The following is a 17,885-nucleotide window of genomic DNA, read 5'->3' on the forward strand; positions in this document are numbered from 1 at the left end:
CCAAGAACGTCACACTTCATGATCCTTCAGGGTCAATAAATGTTCCTTAACCCTTGGATCTTCAGCAAAGGTGTCCTTCCGAGAGGAGAGCCATGAGGTCTGTTGTGCAGAGTGACTGCTGGAGGACTGACTGTGAGAACAGAAAACTATTGCCGAATGATCGCAGCTTTCTTTCCTCCACAAAGGGATTTGCTTCCTCGGGAGAAAGACCTGGAAACTGTACTGACCTTGGCCTTTCTAGAAATAGATAAAGCCTTTTCAAGTTATGCCCACCTGTCTGCTGATGGTAAGTGAGCCATGGCATGCCTCAGAGCTTCCAGAATGATCGGGGAAAGAGTAACAGTGAAGGCCTTTGGTGGTGGGCATCTTATTGCATGTTTACTTGTGGGGAATTATTATAGAAATAACTTTACACAAAGAATCATTTTAAATGCTGTTTAGAATCTGCACTGATGTCAGTGTCCCACTTTTATGTTCGATAATGACCTTTCAGAAGGGGAAGCTCCAAAATGATTCTGTTACTGAATTTTCATTTTATGAAGATTATTTAAAGTGTTTCAATCTATTTGATTTATATTTTTATGGACAAGATGTCCATACTAAGTGGATCTCATGCCCCTGCCACACCACTAGTGCAAACACTACAGGATAATCACATCTGCAAGGTTGATAATTGTACAGCATTTACTATAGGGCGTCAGAGAGATAGATGGTTCAGTGGGTAAAGGCACCTGCTACCAAGCTTCACCACCTGAGCTCCAGCCCCAAGACCCACATGGGGAAGAGAGAGAAGTGATTCCATATGTTAGCTTCTGGCCTTCACACATATGCTCTAGCATGTCCACATACACTTAAAAACAAACGCATGCACACACAAAATAAATGAATACGCATTGATTCCATATGTTAGCTTCTGGCCTTCACACGTATGCTCTAGCATGTCCACATAAACTTAAAAACAAACGCGTGCACACACAAAATAAATGAATATGTATTTTTTAAAAAAAGAATATTAGCAATAGGTCTTAAGTATGATAGAAAATGGCTAATTGGCATCCATTAGTATAGTCAGAAGGGAGATATTTGTCTTCTCTTTCTCAATCTTGCAGATTTCCTAAGGCAACTGGTGATATTTTTGTTTCTGTTAAGTGTAAGGAAGGGCATGGCAAGTGAATTAAAAAAAAAAAATTCGTGGACTAGGTATAAGTTTTAAAAGTAAATGTTTTTTTTTTTGTTTTGACTAAGTTTATCAAAATAATTTCAGAAAATATATCCAATATTTCCTACTTAGCTCACCAAAAATGTATTTCTAATCAGGTGAGCATTGATAACTTCTGCAGCAGCCATGTGAAGTCTGCCTGCCAACTGACTGGGAACAGCCTTGAGCAGGATGTTGATCTTAGTTCCGTCCTTTCCTTTAATAAGGTGGCGCACGCCTTTAATCCCAGCACTCGGGAGGCAGAGGCAGGCGGATCTCTGTGAGTTCGAGGCCAGCCTGGTCTCCAAAGCGAGTTCCAGGAAAGGCGCAAAGCTACACAGAGAAACCCTGTCTCGAAAAACCAAAAAAAAAAAAAAAAAAAAAAAAAAAAAAGAAAGCGCACCACAGGGATGCCACTTTCAAGTGGATGGAAATTCTCTCCATTTCACACACGAGGAGCTGCAACTCCAGGGGAAGAAATGGTTAGCTGAGATTAGGGTCTTCTTCATGTGCGTATTTAATATCAAGAGAGGGGGAAGGGGGACCCCGGGATAGCTGAGTGTTCCGTTTAAGTATCCGCCTCCCCACCCACATCCCTGGTGAACCCAAGGCTTTGGAACATGCTAGGCCAGCATGCACCGCTGTACCGCTGAGCTACTTCTCCAGCCCCTTCCTGCTGATTGTGAGAACTTTACTATCACACTCCCCAGGACACTTTAGGGCCCATTCTTTCTCCATTTGTCCAGAGAGCAGTTTTCTCTCAGTAGATTAGTTGAAATATTCTATCTTCTTCCTTTGATACCACTCCCTCCAAGGTTCCACTCCCCTGCTTTAAGTGAGGAGTTGATAGAGGGTGAAGTTTCTGCTTAAGATTTATCTTTCGTTCTCTTAAAGAGTAGAACACGCGAAGAGGAAGTGGAACACTTTCTCGTGGTTTTACTTTTTTGGGGGTGGGGACAGAGTCTCATTAGGCAACCCCGACTGGCTTGAAACTGACTATGTAGATCAGGCTGGCCTCAAACCCAGAAAGGTATGCAGCACGACGCCCAGCATTTTTATAATAGTTGATTTGGTGTGTTTTTATCCTTTACTAGGTTGGCTGTGAATTTGGCTGCATCATCACCACAATGTTTATGGGATGTAGTATCAGGATTATGCCCCAGCTGTTCTACAAACAGCTGTATTTACTGCCCATGGTTTGTAGAACACAATGTTCAAGAACATTGGCATATGGCCAACATTAAAATTCATTGACCCTTCATGAGTGCAGTCAAGCTTTTTTAAAATGATATAATCAATGCTGGTGATTAAAACCATCAATATTAGACTTGGTGTTGAATTTAAAAACATTTATTTTTAATAACTATAACTCAGGAGGCTTCAGATTTATAACATTTTACTTGTATGTCTTAAAGAGACCCTTTAGATGATTCACACAATCCAATTGTTAAATAAATAAATATTATTTATTTCTAATAACCAAATTAAGGTATATTGCTTAATTTAGTTGCTCTGCCATCCTATGGGATAATCTCAGAACTTCATAAAAATGTCCTAAAATTTATTCTTCTTGCTAATGAAGAACTGCTGAAAAGTATAAGGAGACAAAGTAGGGTGGTGCCTAGTGTGCCATTTAAAAAGTGTTAGAACAGTGTTGCTGTGTACTGTTGTGCATACTGTATGCTTCTTAAAAACCAGAGTTTGGGGACTGTTTCAAAGATGTATTTGTAAATATCTTTCAGATGGCAAATTAAAGTTACTGAAGACAGAATACTGTGTGCTAGCCTTTCAGGATTGGATTAAAGGGAAATTAGACCTATCTCACTTAAGGTTTCAAAGTTATCCAAACTTAATTTTTTGTTGTTGTTGTTTTTTTTCGACACAGGGTTTCTCTGTGCAGCTTTGCGCCTTTCCTGGAACTCACTCTGTAGCCCAGGCTGGCCTTGAACTCACAGAGATCCGCCTGCCTCTGCTTCCTGAGTGCTGGGATTAAAGGCGTGCGCCACCACCGCCCGGCCCAAACTTAAATTTTTAATTGAAATAGTGAATTGAAACAGTATTTTAGTATTAGTACTATTTAGTAGATAGTATTCTTTTTGGTGTGTGTGTGTGTTTGCGCGTGTGTGTGCATGTGTGCGTGTGTGCACGCGCCAGGGCTAGCCAGCAACCTTCTGTAGGACCACAGTCACCCTCTCTACCTACTCTTGCTTCTCATCTCTTAGCATCTGTCCTACTTTCACTTCTCTTGAGCCCTTCCTGTGAGACCAGGGGGTGGGGATTATTTTTTTTAACAGACCTCATACATTCTAGACAAGTGTCCTTCTACCCCTGAACTAGATCTCCAACCCTTTGAAACCACCCTCCAAATTTTAAATTCAATTTATAGCAGTGTGTTTTTTACATCTAGTGAAACCAGCCAGTGAGTTCAAATACCCCATCACTTTATTTTTTACACACAGCCACTTAAAACCAACAGGTGGTAGAAAACACAGATTATGAGGCTGTATACCCTGTGACTGCTGGAACTGTACAGTGACTATGCTTTGAAAGCAGCCACACTCCTAAAGAACAGAAGATCAGAATGAGGGGAATTGCTTTGACTCAGTGGCAGGTGTTGATGGGCACCACTGCGGGCTTTAGATTCTGTGCCCGTCACGTGTGGCTCTCCCTAGAGAACTAAACTCCCAGACAGTACAAACTGTAAAGGCAAATTTGCCTTCTGTGCTGGGATTATTCAGGGCTGTGGGTGTGCTAGGTGAGTAGTCTACCAGTGAGCTACACCTCCAGCCCTGTACAGTCGTTTTGAAGACTCCTCTCATGCCGGAGGTCACCAAATGGAAAATAAATAAGAACAGCATTGAAGAGTTGTTCTTACTGTGTTGTTACTGCTTCAGGTCGTTAATTTGACTTTGGTGTTCACGAGTCATACTTGTCAAGAGCACCCGTTTTTAATAAATTTCGCAACAATGTTGGCTTGTATGGATTATTATTTACACAACTGAATAATCATTGGAGGTGTTGTTAGATTTTACTCTTTCTGTTGCTGTTCCAAATTGTGATTATTTTTCTTCTGTTCTATCGACCTGCAGCACTGGGGAAAGAGAAGAGCAGCAGAAACACCCTTTTATGATTACATGAAGTTATAAACACACATTATCATTCAGGAGCCACACTGGCCTTCACATAAACAGTGAATTTAAGTCATCTAACTGGAAACAGTCCTTCCCCGTACTAAATTCCGGCATTATATGCTATGAACAAATGTCTTGTGTCCTGTTTCTGGCATAGGAGGTCCTTTGACTGCTCCTCCGTGTATATTGGAACCCCAGTTAGCTAGTAAACTAGCTAGTAAACTATAGTTCACAAACAGCCTCTACGTACTGCTTATCAAACACAAACTGTTTTGTTTAGGGGACAAAAGTTCTAATACTGTTATGAACCAAATTTACAGTGCATTTTTTTCTGACTCAATAAAATTGATTTTGCTGTGTTTAAGATTAAGTGTGTGTGTATGTGTGTGTGCTTGTGCGTGCACAAGCAGATACAAGTGTGTATCACCATTGGTGTGTTTTGGTACAGATAGATGCATATGCTTGTAAGTTTCTTCTATCTTGGAGTTACAACACTATGAGAAATGTTAGTCTGATGGAAAAAATAGATCAACAACCAGATATTATTAACTTGAAGCTACTGAGTTTTGAAATCATTGATTTGGCATCACCTGGAATATTGTGTGGGTTGCGAGTGAAATTTTCACCAATAGAAACCCTTCCCCTTATTTTGCGGCTCTCTCTCTGCTGTCCTTTGTGTTGCAGGTTTGTTATGTTTGTGTGTAATTTCTGGGTGAGATTCCCATTTGCCTCTGTGTGTGTTGTTTGCGGCAGAGAACTGTGCCCGCTCGGCAGCTCTAGACCTGGAGCCTGTGGACGCTGCTATCTGCTGGGCTTCAGCGGAAAGAGAGATCTGCTTAATTTTGTCTCCAGTGAAAATCAAGCAGTTCCTAGTCTAAACTCCTGGGGCGTTCCCGCTTCCTCCGTGGCCGGTTAGTTGAGACAACTTGTAGTAGAAAGTATCCAGTGAGTGTTCAGACTTACTGAAAAATGTTGTCTTAGTTTTCTAGTTTTGTTGTTAGGGCAGACAGTGGGGCTTTTTGACCTCTGTGTTAACTGTTGAATGGAAATAAGTGCTGATTCACTATTTATGTTCTTAGATGCATAAGCAAGCCAGAGTCCATGGTTAGTTTTGAAACTTTCCCCATATGTCCAGAGATTTTGAAACTGGGAAGGTGAGTTGAAAAAAGCCCAAGCTCTTTTAAATTCAGAGGTGAGAGAGCTGGGAACTTCAACCCAAACTGACATTGCATTTATACAATGTTAATTCTTTTGTCATCTTCAGTTAAAGATCGCTTTCTAAAAAGCTGTTGCTGACAGCTGATGTGAAGAGGTCAGAATCCCCTGGACTGGTCGAATCTAAGGAATGCCTGTCTTCTCTTTCCTGCCTTTTAAAATCATTTGAGAGTAAGACAGTTGATTGAACTGTGATGATTCCGTTGTTGTACAGTCTTTTGACCAAGATCAAGTTGAAAGTTATAAGACATGTAAGATAAGCATCACTAGTCTTTGTGTTAAAACATTTATGCCATGCACTGGCATCCATCTTGACATTGCTGTGGTGTGACAGCATTGCCTGGACCAAATGGTTCCAAAATCAACAAATGAATGGGAAGACAGCGCAACTGTAGATGCTGTTTCTCAACAGAGTAAACTGAGCATGACCACAACAGATTGAGTAGACTTTATCCATGCCTTTCCATATTACTTTTCTGGTTAAAGCAGGCATTTTAATACAATGACTGGGAAATGTCCTCATCTCTCTCTAAAATACATTATTTGGTGAAGTTTTAGATGCTGTCTTTAAACAAAATCTTGTAAAAACTTGACTGTCAATTAAGTCAATTACAGTTTTCTAAATCAACTTAGAAAGTGTAAATCACCTTTGGATGGTCAGGAGGCTTTCTACATTTATTACATAGAGCAACAGTCAAGTGATTGGATGTGGAACTCTTATTACCAGATTGAACAAACAATCCAGTGAAAATTGTGACAATGCTTTAAAGAGTTAACAGTGTTACTAGAGGTAATTCCTGCTTAAATAAGTTACTTCTCAACCTCTGCCACTTTGCTGCAGTGTTCTTTGATTCACAGTTTCATGGTAGTCCCACTTTCCACAAGGCTCAATGCACCTTCAACATTTTTCATAACTGTTAAACAACACAGAACAGATAATGTTGAAATAAATCAAAGGAAGACACACAAACGTGGTTGGCTTGAGCAGAAAAGGAGTGGCAGCCTCAAGCCTGGCAACGCTGGCCTTTCCTTGATGGCAGAGAAGATGCATATTGCTGACATACTCCGGTCCAGGCAGGGCTGCAGGGGTTGCAGCTGGCTATGCTGGTCTGCTTTTTGGCTGCAGATTCTGTGATCTGATAGTGTTTTAAGTATGGTAATAGTATTAAGTATGCCATGTTGATGAGGAACTGGAATGAATTTGGATTTATAATCTAAGGGGGGCTTTTCTTCAGGTGTAGAGCAAACCAAGACCCGAACCGGAAAAGGGTATGGGTCTTTAACTGTTTTAGTGTATGTGTGTGTGTGTGTGTGTGTGTGTGTGTGTGTGTGTGTGTGTGTGAACGTTTATAAATAGTCATGGTTCTAGAAGGTAAGAATGTACACTGTAGTGCCTCAAGAGCAAATGGTCTGTGCTTGGCATTTCTCTCCTCACCTATTAACTAGTACTACTTTGATTGGACAGGAGTGAGGAGTGGAAGAGAATAATCCAGATCTCATGGTTTTAGAAAGGCAGCCCACCTAACGGGCCCAGCAGGTCTGCCGTCCTATCAGAGCAGCCAGATTAGTGACATGGCCGTGTTTTGTTTTGACACCTCCTGTGCACACGAAGGCATCCTCATTGTGAGTTTAAGTCAGCCCTGCTTTTCACACACAGACCGTTTGGAGACACGGATGCTTTGCTCGCCAAGTTAGTTGACCGACTTTTCTGTTGGCATGGAGCCTTGTTACTAAATTAAACAATTAATTGTTTCTCTGCACGGTCTTACTTGCATAGTTTGTTGGCATTTCATTTGCATAGCTCTTGTTAAATTAGAATGGCACGTGCCAGCCTTAAATGATCATGCTTCTGTTTTATTTTTAGTAGACATTCCATACCCGGGCACTTCTATCGCTAACTGATACTGTATTTTCTAATATCTGCAGCAAGCCTCCTGACCTCTGGGACTACTGCAACAGTCGCCTTGTTGAGAGATGGTATCGAACTGGTTGTAGCCAGTGTTGGAGACAGCCGGGCTCTTTTGTGTAGAAAAGGAAAACCAATGAAGCTGACCACTGACCATACCCCAGAAAGAAAGGATGAGAAAGAAAGGTACTGCCCCCATGATTAACCATTTCATGGGGTGACAGCTGTGGTTGCCATAGAAACGGAGTGTGGCATTTCCCTCCCTGTGCCAGCCCTGCTGTGCATAGCTGTGCATAGCCTTGGCCCAGATTTTCTTGTTTTGGTTGGTTTGGGTTTGTTGAGACTGGATCTCGCTGTGCAGCCCCGTCTGGTGTTGCATCTGTATTCTCCCTTCTCAGCCTCTCAAGTGCTGGGGTTTTCAGTGTGTGGACACCACGGGTGGCCTAAGTTTGTCATTTTTATCTTATTTATTTATGGACTTAAAAGTTTTGGCATTTGCCGGGCGGTGGTGGCGCACGCCTTTAATCCCAGCACTCGGGAGGCAGAGCCAGGCGGATCTCTGTGAGTTCAAGGCCAGCCTGGGCTACCAAGGGAGTCCCAGGAAAGGTGCAAAGCTACACAGAGAAACCCTGTCTCGAAAAACCAAAAAAAAAAAAAAAGTTTTGGCATTTACCATAGGCTTGCTTTAAACTCGAATTTCAAATTGTAAAATTGGTATTTAAACCAGTGCTTTAATTTCCTATAACATTATCATCATCATCATTATCACCGATTTTACTTTTTCTTAACTAGGATCAAGAAATGCGGTGGGTTTGTGTCTTGGAATAGTTTGGGACAGCCCCACGTAAATGGCAGACTTGCGATGACAAGGAGTATTGGAGATTTGGATCTTAAAGCCAGTGGTGTGATAGCAGAACCCGAGACAACAAGGATTAAGGTAAGAAGGGGTCAGAGACACTGAGTCATACACAGAGAATGACTCGTGACTCACCTCTGGCTGCTGGCTGTCCCGGAAGGTTAACCTGAAGGAAAGATGTTTTTAAAGGGGGACGAATTTTAAGTGAAGAATAAACTTATAAGTAAGATGCTAGCTTCTGGCCTGAGGAGGGTGGAGTCTTGTGGCTTTTGTTTTTCCCTGGTAGAGGGGCTCTGTGGCCCATCCTTTCCCAACGCCTGCCATTCAGAGGCGTTCTCTCAGCTTGGGAGTTATTCTTGGCTTGCCTTCTCCACTCACCTCTCCAGTCAGCCATTTCTGTTCGAAAAGCATAGCGCCTCTTTTACTCTGAACTGACCCCAACATGATACATGACCTGCTGCTTGCTTCTCTGGAGCTGAGTCAGCACAGTATAATGTGGGCTTCCACAAACGGTAGGGCATGAATGTTCAGAATTCAAGGAAGGATTTCTGGCCTTAAAAAGATACCTCACTCCAGGTGGTGGTGGCACACGCCTTTAATCCCTACACTCAGGAGGCAGAGGCAGACAGATCTTTGTGAGTTTGAAGCCAGCCTGGTCTACCAAGCTAGTTCCAGGACAGCCAGTGTTATACAGAGAAACCCCATCTCAAAAGAAAAAAAAAATGTATCTCACTTATATTCATTTTATGAAACAAATACTTATACAGGATTTGCTGTGTGGCAGCCTCTGTTCAAAAGGGATACAACTACCTTCACTTTTTTTAAATAAATCGAAATATTAACACAAGCTAAAGCATATAAAGGCTCACACTATCAAGTGGTAAAATGTACTCACCCAGCCAAATAATAAAAGTAGCATTTAAGTCCAAACTCTCAACATTGGACAGTCTGACCTCTTTCTCGGTATTTCTGGTCAAAGTTTGGTTTATCCTGGGTGGTATTGATTCCCAGCTACATTTTCTGTTTGCCTGTGAACTCTGACACGGATGACCACTCTGCAAAACAGATGCAGTTTCTAAGAGATTGAGTCATTGGGAGGCACGGGCTCGTTTGTAATCCCATTTGTTTGCTTCTGGTTGCAGCTCTACCATGGGGATGACAGCTTCCTGGTCCTCACCACAGATGGGATTAACTTCATGGTGAATAGTCAGGAGATCTGTGACTTTGTCAACCAGTGCCATGACCCGAATGAAGCAGCCCATGCCGTGACCGAACAGGTGACTTAGCAGGGCTTCTGGTGGGGATTCCCAGAGAGAAGAGGATGAAGGATAGCAGAGTTCTATAGTGTTTTAGCTTGAGTGTTGTGGTGAATTTGAACACAGGGTCTCGAATGCTGGGTGAGCACTCTACTACTGAGCGAGGCACAAAGCCTTGAGAAAAACAGAGATTTTACTGTTTCGCTTGCATCTTTATGTTAGTGGAATTAACTTCTAGAATGGGATTTTAATAATTCATATTTGGGGGCTGGAGAGATGGCCCAGAGGTTAAGAGCACTGGCCACTCGTCCAGAGGTCCTCAGTTCAATTCCCAGTACCCACATGGTGGCTCACAAACCATCTATAATGAGATCAGGTGCCCTCTTCTGGCATATAGGCGTACATGCAGGCAGGACACTATATATATATAAAATAAATCTTTAAAAACGCATATTTCTTGTTTGTTTTTCCTCTTTGCCTATTATTTTATCACCATTTTAATGGTTATTTTTATATTTAACAACTAAATAGTAAGTATAATGGTACATTTGATACATACTTAATACATTTTAAACAAGTTTTTCTCTTATGATTTGTTTGTAAACCTTTTACATTCCTTGAAGCTATTTATCCCAGATATTGTTTAGCCTCAGGCTGTGAGATCTTTTGATCTGTTTGATGCTAACTACAACCCCAAGCAATTCTGAACAGTACTGCCTCTACCCCTCAGCCATTTGAACTGGTCCCTAGAAGTGATTTACAATCCTGCTGCAGGCAATTTAGTTTATACCCACTTAACCATTGTCGAAGGAATACTATAAACAGTTTTGTCATAACTTTGTACATACCCAATTCCGAGATTTTAAGTTTAGTATACAAAGGGGTAGGTTTTTAGCAGTGTTTTCAGACAAACATATTTTTTTTTTTATTCCTCTCCAAAGCTCTTTAATTTCTTGGGCTAAATTCCTACCAGCAGTTTTGTTGGTAAGAATTAGCATTTATTAAGGCCTTACCATGATTGGCACCATGCTAAGGATTTCAGGTGTATCCTCTTTGGGAGCCGCTCAGCGGTGTGTCTCAGTTCACTGGCGTTTCTATCGCCAAGATCACTACAGTGAAGGACAGGAAACAGTTGGATGGACTGTTATGCATGTGCAGCAAATAACCATATGGAACATGGATACAGGGTTGAAACAGTCGCAAACCTTGTTAGATGATTGCATTTGTTCACTGTGTAGAACCAGTTGGCTTTCGAGAGACAGGATGCTCTCTGTGTGCACACAAGTCCAATGACTCCAGCTCTTTCCTCTCCTCTTCTTCCGGCACCTGTAGGCAATCCAGTACGGTACCGAGGACAACAGTACTGCAGTGGTGGTGCCCTTTGGTGCCTGGGGAAAGTACAAGAACTCTGAGATAAACTTCTCATTCAGCAGAAGCTTTGCCTCCAGCGGACGATGGGCCTGATTGCCAGCCTGGACTCAGTGTTCCTATGCAGCCGTGTGTCAGTGGGCATATCAAGAAACTGGTAATACCCAAAAGGACGTCTGCACCCATGTGTCCTTGTGACCTGATAGATCCCAATACAGTGTAAGCATCATGACAAAGCTGTGAAGAATTTGTGAGACTCGGAGCTGAGTGGAAGAGGAAGTGGTTTTGGTACACGTGATGAATGATAAATCTATGCATTTTGTTTTGTGATGCTAGAGATTGGATCTGGGGCTTTCTAATTCTTAAGATTACTGGGCAGATCCAATTTCTGTTTAATGATTTCTGTTCTTAATTCAGTTAGACAGGCTTTTCTGAATTTTGATGGCTAGTCAGTGTGCTATTTGCAACTGTTTCTTTTTTTTTTTCTTTGTTTAAAACAGTTCTCACTGACTGGCCTTGGACTCCTGGGTTCAAACAGTCCTCCTACTTCAGTTTCCTGGGTACCTGGGACTGCAGGATGCTCCAACTGACGAGTGTTTTTGTTTTTATTTTTAATTTTTTTAGAGCAGAACAAGCATAGGTTTATTAAAGAAAAGTTCTCCCAGGAGATGCAGGAATCCCAAGGGAGGAATACCCACAAGTGTTATTTTTTAATAAATAAAGCACCAAGGAGTGAAAATGAAAATTAGTAACTGAAACCTTCCCTGTATCATATCTTATACTCTGGACCACTTAGTAAATTTAACCCTGCAAAAGAAACTTCTCCCGACAAAAGATATGGCTAAAGTGTATACATATTTGTAAATAGCTCTCTTGTGTATTTCAACTATTTTTAGCCCCTTCCCCATCCATTCCTATTTTTCTGTAGTTAAATATGCTATATAGCTCCAATTGTTCCTTAATCTCCCTAGGAGAATGTATAGACTCTTCGATCAAAGCATATACAGTCAAACACTGACAGTGTTTGTGTTTGTTGACGGGGTATGTAAGTCTGTTGTTGTGTGTTATGTATAGTATGTTTATATCACTTTTTGTGCACCTAGTAAGCAAGTTGGGTCATTTGTTAGTAAAGATAATATTACAATGACTGATACTGCTATAGACATAGTTTGAGGTTTATGTCTCCATTTTCCTCATTGCTGAGATATATGAGGAAGAATAAATCTTTAAAAAAAGGATATTCAGACATATCAGCTTGCTGTGTAAATTAGGAATGTAAAATTATACTCATTTTGACCTGCATATAAATTTGCTGTTAAACTGTGAATCCTTAAATGTGTGTGTTTGGAATTACTCTAAAGTTTATTTTCACAAACTGTATACATTTGGTATATGTGTGATGAGTGTATAAATATTTTGAAATAATATAAAATTAAAGGGAACAGACTTGTGAGCCTTTATCAATTAGCTTTAAATTATTGATGTATTTATCCTGAAGGACACTCAATAGATTGAGTGACTTTCTGTAGTAAAGAATCAGTGGTTGTTAGTAGACAATCACTGTGGATTAAAAATATATATGGGGGCCAGACGTGGTGGCCCATACCTATAATCTCAGGACTTGGGAGGAGGAGGTAAGAGAATCAGGATGGTGACTTTGAGATCAGCCTGGGCTACATAACAACTTCCAGGGAAGCCTCAGTAACAGCTTGTCTCCCCAAACAAAATATCAACCACAAATGGCTATAAGAGACATTATATTGTGTGTAATTTATGTGGATAACCAAAGAACAGAAGCAGCCACATTGTGTGATAATTTGAATATAAAATTATGAGATATGAAAAAATTAGGGAATGTAAAGAATGACATGGAATTTTGAGGCAGAAACAAGAAAGAAAATGAAATATACATGCCTTCAGGTCTGATGTGTTTTCTTCCTTTAACTTTTGTTTTAAATATGTAGTAGAAAGAAGGTGTCCCAAAATAAATTTTCTCATTATCTTGTTGGGGAATGAAAGAAAATACATTTTGACTTTACCTGCCTATGCTAGTTAGAACAGGCTCAATAAACAATTTAAGGTCTTTTCATGGACATTAGTTGAAAGGAGGAAAACATTTGCCAGGTGTGTTAGCTTGTGTGTGCAGTTCCAACACGTAGGAGGCCGTGGCAGAGGAATCCTGAATTCACTATGAGCTACAAAGCAAGACCCCATCTCAGGAGACAACCAAAATCCACAGGAAAGAGTCCAGTCTGTGCTCACTGTCAGAAATGGAGAAGTACAGGAAGATTAGTGGAGCTGAGACGCTTTCTTGTTGAATCAGGTGTGGGGACAAAATAATGAAAACAACTTTTAAGAGCATGGAGAACTTGTAAACCATGTGCATAGCAAAATTCTCAAGCACAAAAAGCCTCTGGTGTGTAGGCTCCATTTCTGTCCTGAATTCTGTACATTACTGCCCCTCCCCCCATGCCTTCTTCTTTTTTTTTTTTAACTTTGAAACAAGAGTTGAGAGTGAACTCGGAGTTCAGAGGCTTGAGGGTCAATGACAGATTGAGATGAATTCCAGATTTGACAAGGAGGAATCTGTAGATCATGGCCTTGGGTTCACTTAGTCCTGTTTCATCTGGAAAAGATTTTTGGTGCTGGTGGTGAGGTTTAGTGTGTGTGTGTGTGTGTGTGTGTGTTTGGACAGACTCCTCTCAACCTCCTGAGTGCTGAGATTATAGGCATGTGTTCCCATGCCTAGCTTTACCTGGAAGAAATTTAAAACCCTAATCTAGTCATCCTTGATAAAGCATAGAAAATACTAGACTCCGTAGGGGCTGGGCTGCATCCTTTCCTGTAGACTTGCTTAACACACATTTGTTAAGATCAAACCTGAATAAAACTACAAATCAATATTAAAAAAAAATACGTGTCTGTACTTTGTAATTCTCAATATTAAAATATAATTTAAAGAATATATTATTATAATCCTAAGTGATAAGCATACATGCATGCCTCTGTTATTGAAAATGGTCTGATAGTAGAAAGAAAGGGACTGTTCTTACATACTTCATAGCATGAATTTTGCTGGGAGTTTTGCCATGTGGGTATGAGCTTGGTGTAAATGATATAGTACAGAAAATGTACTGGTTGTATTTATGTGTGCCTTTCATTTACATCCAGTATGTAAAATCTTTTTTGTGTTGCCACCAGTTATTTGGTGAAGTATTGTGATGTTTTACAATTATAAATTCATAAGTATTTCATTAATTCAGAAGTGAATGTAGCCCTGCCTGCTCTCTGTCAGCTGTTCATTTGTTAAAATTCTTTGTGTCTCTTGACTGCTTCAAATCCAGGCTTTTTTTTTTTTTTTTTTTTTTTTGGTTTTTTGTTTTTTGAGACAAGGTTTCTCTGTGTAGCTTTGGAATCTGTCCTGGAACTCAATTTGTAGATCAAGCTGGCCTCGAACTCACAGAGATCCACCTACCTCTGCCTCCCAAGTGCTGGGATTAAAGGCATGAGCCGCCGCCACCACCACCACCACCACCACCACCACCATCATGTAGCCCAGGCATTTTATTTTCCCCTAGGTTTGAAAGATCAATTTTGCTTCTTTGTATTACATGATATGAACTTTCTCATATTACAACATTTTTAAATTTTTACTTTGAAGAGGTAATAGCATATAATCTAAAGTACAGAAATTATTTGAAGTTTGAAATTATTTAAAATTTGATTATTAATTTTTTTTTTTTTTTTTTTTTTGGTTTTTTCGAGACAGGGTTTCTCTGTGTAGCTTTGCGCCTTTCCTGGAACTCACTCTGTAGACCAGGCTGGCCTCGAACTCACAGAGATCCGCCTGGCTCTGCCTCCCGAGTGCTGGGATTAAAGGCGTGCGCCACCACCGCCCGGCGATTATTAATTTTTTAAGAATGGATATGGAATTAATCTCATGGTAACATAAGAGTAAGAAAATGCTTCCGGGTGGGACCTGGGGAGTTCACGTTTAAAATTAACAGCTATAGCCAAGTGTTTGTGTTTTTCTTTACTGTCAGGTTTCCCCACATGACTGTGTCTATAAAACACAGCACCTTGAGATTTGGGCTGTTACATTACCTTGAATTTCTTAAATTTCATTCTGAGAATGACTTAAGCAGGAATAACAAGTTGTGTTTTGCAAGATGAATAAAGCAAAATGGTCACATGTCCGCTGCATTTGACAGCTGGAATAAGACCAGTTAGCTCTGTGGCAGCTCCCATTGGTTGTTTGATGGTTGGAATGGTTTATGGTGCCACAGAATTCTGGGTTGTGAGGACTTAGATGTGTCCCACCACCAAGAATGACTGGTCTGACATTGGATTCTAGTACAGAAGGCAGCACAGTGGTGTGACCTGAATTAACTGAATTTCTACTGAAGTTCTCTTGTGTATATTTGTTTTGTAATTTCCAATGTCCCTTTGTAGCGAGTTTGGCTGTTGTTTTAATTGTATGTGCTAGAGTAACTATGAGTAAACTGAAGTTGCCCGTCTCAATGGTGAAACCATCCTAATAAAATACACATATTAAACTCCTCCTAAACTCCAGTTCTGCGTATTTGGCATCCATATTGTTCAGTGTTTATTTTGTCTGTGATCTGAATGATATCAAGGAGTTAGGGTCAATAAAGACTTTGGAATTTCTTAGTAGTTGTCTTAGTTTGGGTTTTCATTGCTGTGAAGAGACACCATGACCATGGCAGCTCATATAAAGGAAACCATTTAACTGGGGCTGGCTTACAGTTTCAGAGGTTCTGTCCATTATCATCATGACAGGAAGAGTGGCGGCGGGCAGGCAGGCGTGATGCTGGAGCTGAGACAGTTTGCCGGCAACAGGAAGTCAACTGACTGTCACACTGAGGAAGCTTGAGCAAAAGAGGCATCAAAGCCTACCTCCACAGTGACACACTTCTTCCAACAAGGCCACACCTCCTAATAGTGCCACTCCTTTTGGGAGCCATTTTCTTTCAAACGACCACAGTAGTCAGTTTTTAGCTATTTGCTAATTAATGTCAAGAAGATGTAGAAAAAAATAGTTTTCTTTTAATTTTTGTACTAGGGACTGAAGCTAGGGCTTCACAAAGTCTAGGCAAGCACCCTGCCACTAAGGCGGATCTTCAGGCCATTTCTCACTGCTTTTGATTTTGAAGCACAGTTTCATGAAATTGCCAACACAGCCTTAAATAAGTGACCCTCCTGCCTGGGCCTCCTGAATGCAGGGATTTGGGTCTGTGCCACCAGACTCAGCAAGATGTACTCTTACCTGTCCTGCCATTTCTTTTATTTCCTTATCTCTTTTGTTTCCATCTTCCAGAATATTTTGTGGTAACTCACGAGAAAAGGCCATGACGGTTTCCATAGTAGTTCGCTTGTAGCTTGATTTCATGGTAGGCATTTTTATAATATAGAAATCGGAAACAGATGTTTTTTTCCGTCACACTGAGTTCAGCATTCTGTATTTATCACAGAAGTTTTAAAATTTCCTGTTTGAGTAAGATGCAGGCGTTAGCATTCTACAGACGCAGGTCATGTGGGGGGCTTGTGGGGAGCACTTCATATATGCTCAACAGCATTGTAGTCGATATTTGTCAAAGAGCAATTCTTTCCTTTGTTTCCTCTTTAATTGTTTGGAGTCAGGGATTCATAGTCCAAGCCTTGAACTTGGGATGTAGCCGAGAATGACCTTTTCATTTCTGATCTTTCTGCCTCCACTTCCCCAGTGCCGAGATTGTAGACGTGAGTCACCACACCCAGTTTTTACATGGACTTGGGGTAGAACCCAGGGCTTCATATACACTAACCAAGCATTGAGCTACATCTCCAGCCCTTAAATGAGAAATTAATACATTGAATTCTACTTTAATTTATTCTGGGGGAAACAACTATGAATTTGTTGTGTTTTATTTTGCTTTATTTTGTTTTGTTGTGTAGCTCAAGGTGACCTCAAACTTGACCTTGAACTTTCTTCTGACCCTCCTGCCTCCACCTCCAAAGTACTGGGATTTATGGTGTGCACCACAGGATTGGATTAAGTATTTAAGTCCTTGTGCCAGTTTTCCTGTTTTAGTGTGTACTCCCACAATGATTAGTTACACATTTGTAGGATACAAATGCATTCAAAACTCTCATTTAAATACAATCAAAACCTAAAGGAACAGTTTACATGCATGAGATTTCTTTGTGTTGTTGTCTCTACACATATTCTTTCACAACATCACAAGAAGTCTTTCTCCTTTTAAAAATATGTATTATTATTTTAAGTGTATTGGTATTGTGTTTGCATGTATGTCTATGTACCATATGTGTGCCTGATGCCTACAGAGACCAGAAAAGGGTGTCCGATCCTCTGGAACTGGAGTTACAGGCAGTTGTGGAGTTGTGATGCGCCATGTGTGTTCTGGGAATTAAACTCAGGTCCTCTGGAAAAAGCAACCAGGGCTCTTAATCACTGGTGCATCACTCCAGTCCTTACTGTGTGTGTGTGTTTAAATTTCCTACATACATACAATACATTTTTATCTCATTTGTCCTATATTCTTCCCCTTAACATCTCCCAACTTCATGTTCTCTCTCTCTCCCTCTGTCTCTGTCTCTGTCTCTGTCTCTCTCTCTCTCTCTTTCTCTCTCTCTCTCAATAACCCACCAAGTCCAATCCACTGAAAGGTTATTGACCTGCTAGGAGCCACACCTCCTGTGGTGATTTGAAGGAAAATGGCCCCCAAAGGGAGTGGCACTATTAGGAGGTGTGGCCTTGTTGAAGGAAGTGTGTCACTGTGGAGGTGGGTTTTGAGGTTTCATATATGCTCAAGATTACCACCCAGTGTCTCAGTTAACTTCCTGTTGCCTTTGGATCAAGATGTAAGACTATTAGCTTCAGCACCATGTCTGCCCGCATGCTGCCTTGCTTCCCAACATGATGATGATGGACTAG

General features: G+C 40.8%; 1 protein-coding gene across 3 annotated transcripts in view; it reads left to right on the forward strand.

Moving 5' to 3' along the window:
- Positions 1-15,502, forward strand: part of Ppm1k (protein phosphatase, Mg2+/Mn2+ dependent 1K) — a 63,012-nt gene extending 47,510 nt beyond the window's left edge. For all 3 annotated transcript variants that reach the window (XM_052719677.1, XM_052719676.1, XM_052719675.1), the window contains 5 exons: positions 186-286; positions 7,471-7,636; positions 8,243-8,387; positions 9,449-9,583; positions 10,895-15,502. In XM_052719677.1, the coding sequence (XP_052575637.1) occupies positions 186-286; positions 7,471-7,636; positions 8,243-8,387; positions 9,449-9,583; positions 10,895-11,026 (679 nt within the window). In that variant the 3' untranslated portion in view covers positions 11,027-15,502. The remainder of the gene's footprint in view (positions 1-185; positions 287-7,470; positions 7,637-8,242; positions 8,388-9,448; positions 9,584-10,894) is intronic.
- Positions 15,503-17,885: the final 2,383 nt, after the last annotated feature.

Source organism: Peromyscus californicus, unplaced genomic scaffold (assembly GCF_007827085.1).
Source record: "Peromyscus californicus insignis strain IS unplaced genomic scaffold, ASM782708v3 Scaffold_6__1_contigs__length_162567912, whole genome shotgun sequence".
Taxonomy (NCBI): Eukaryota; Metazoa; Chordata; class Mammalia; order Rodentia; family Cricetidae; genus Peromyscus; species Peromyscus californicus.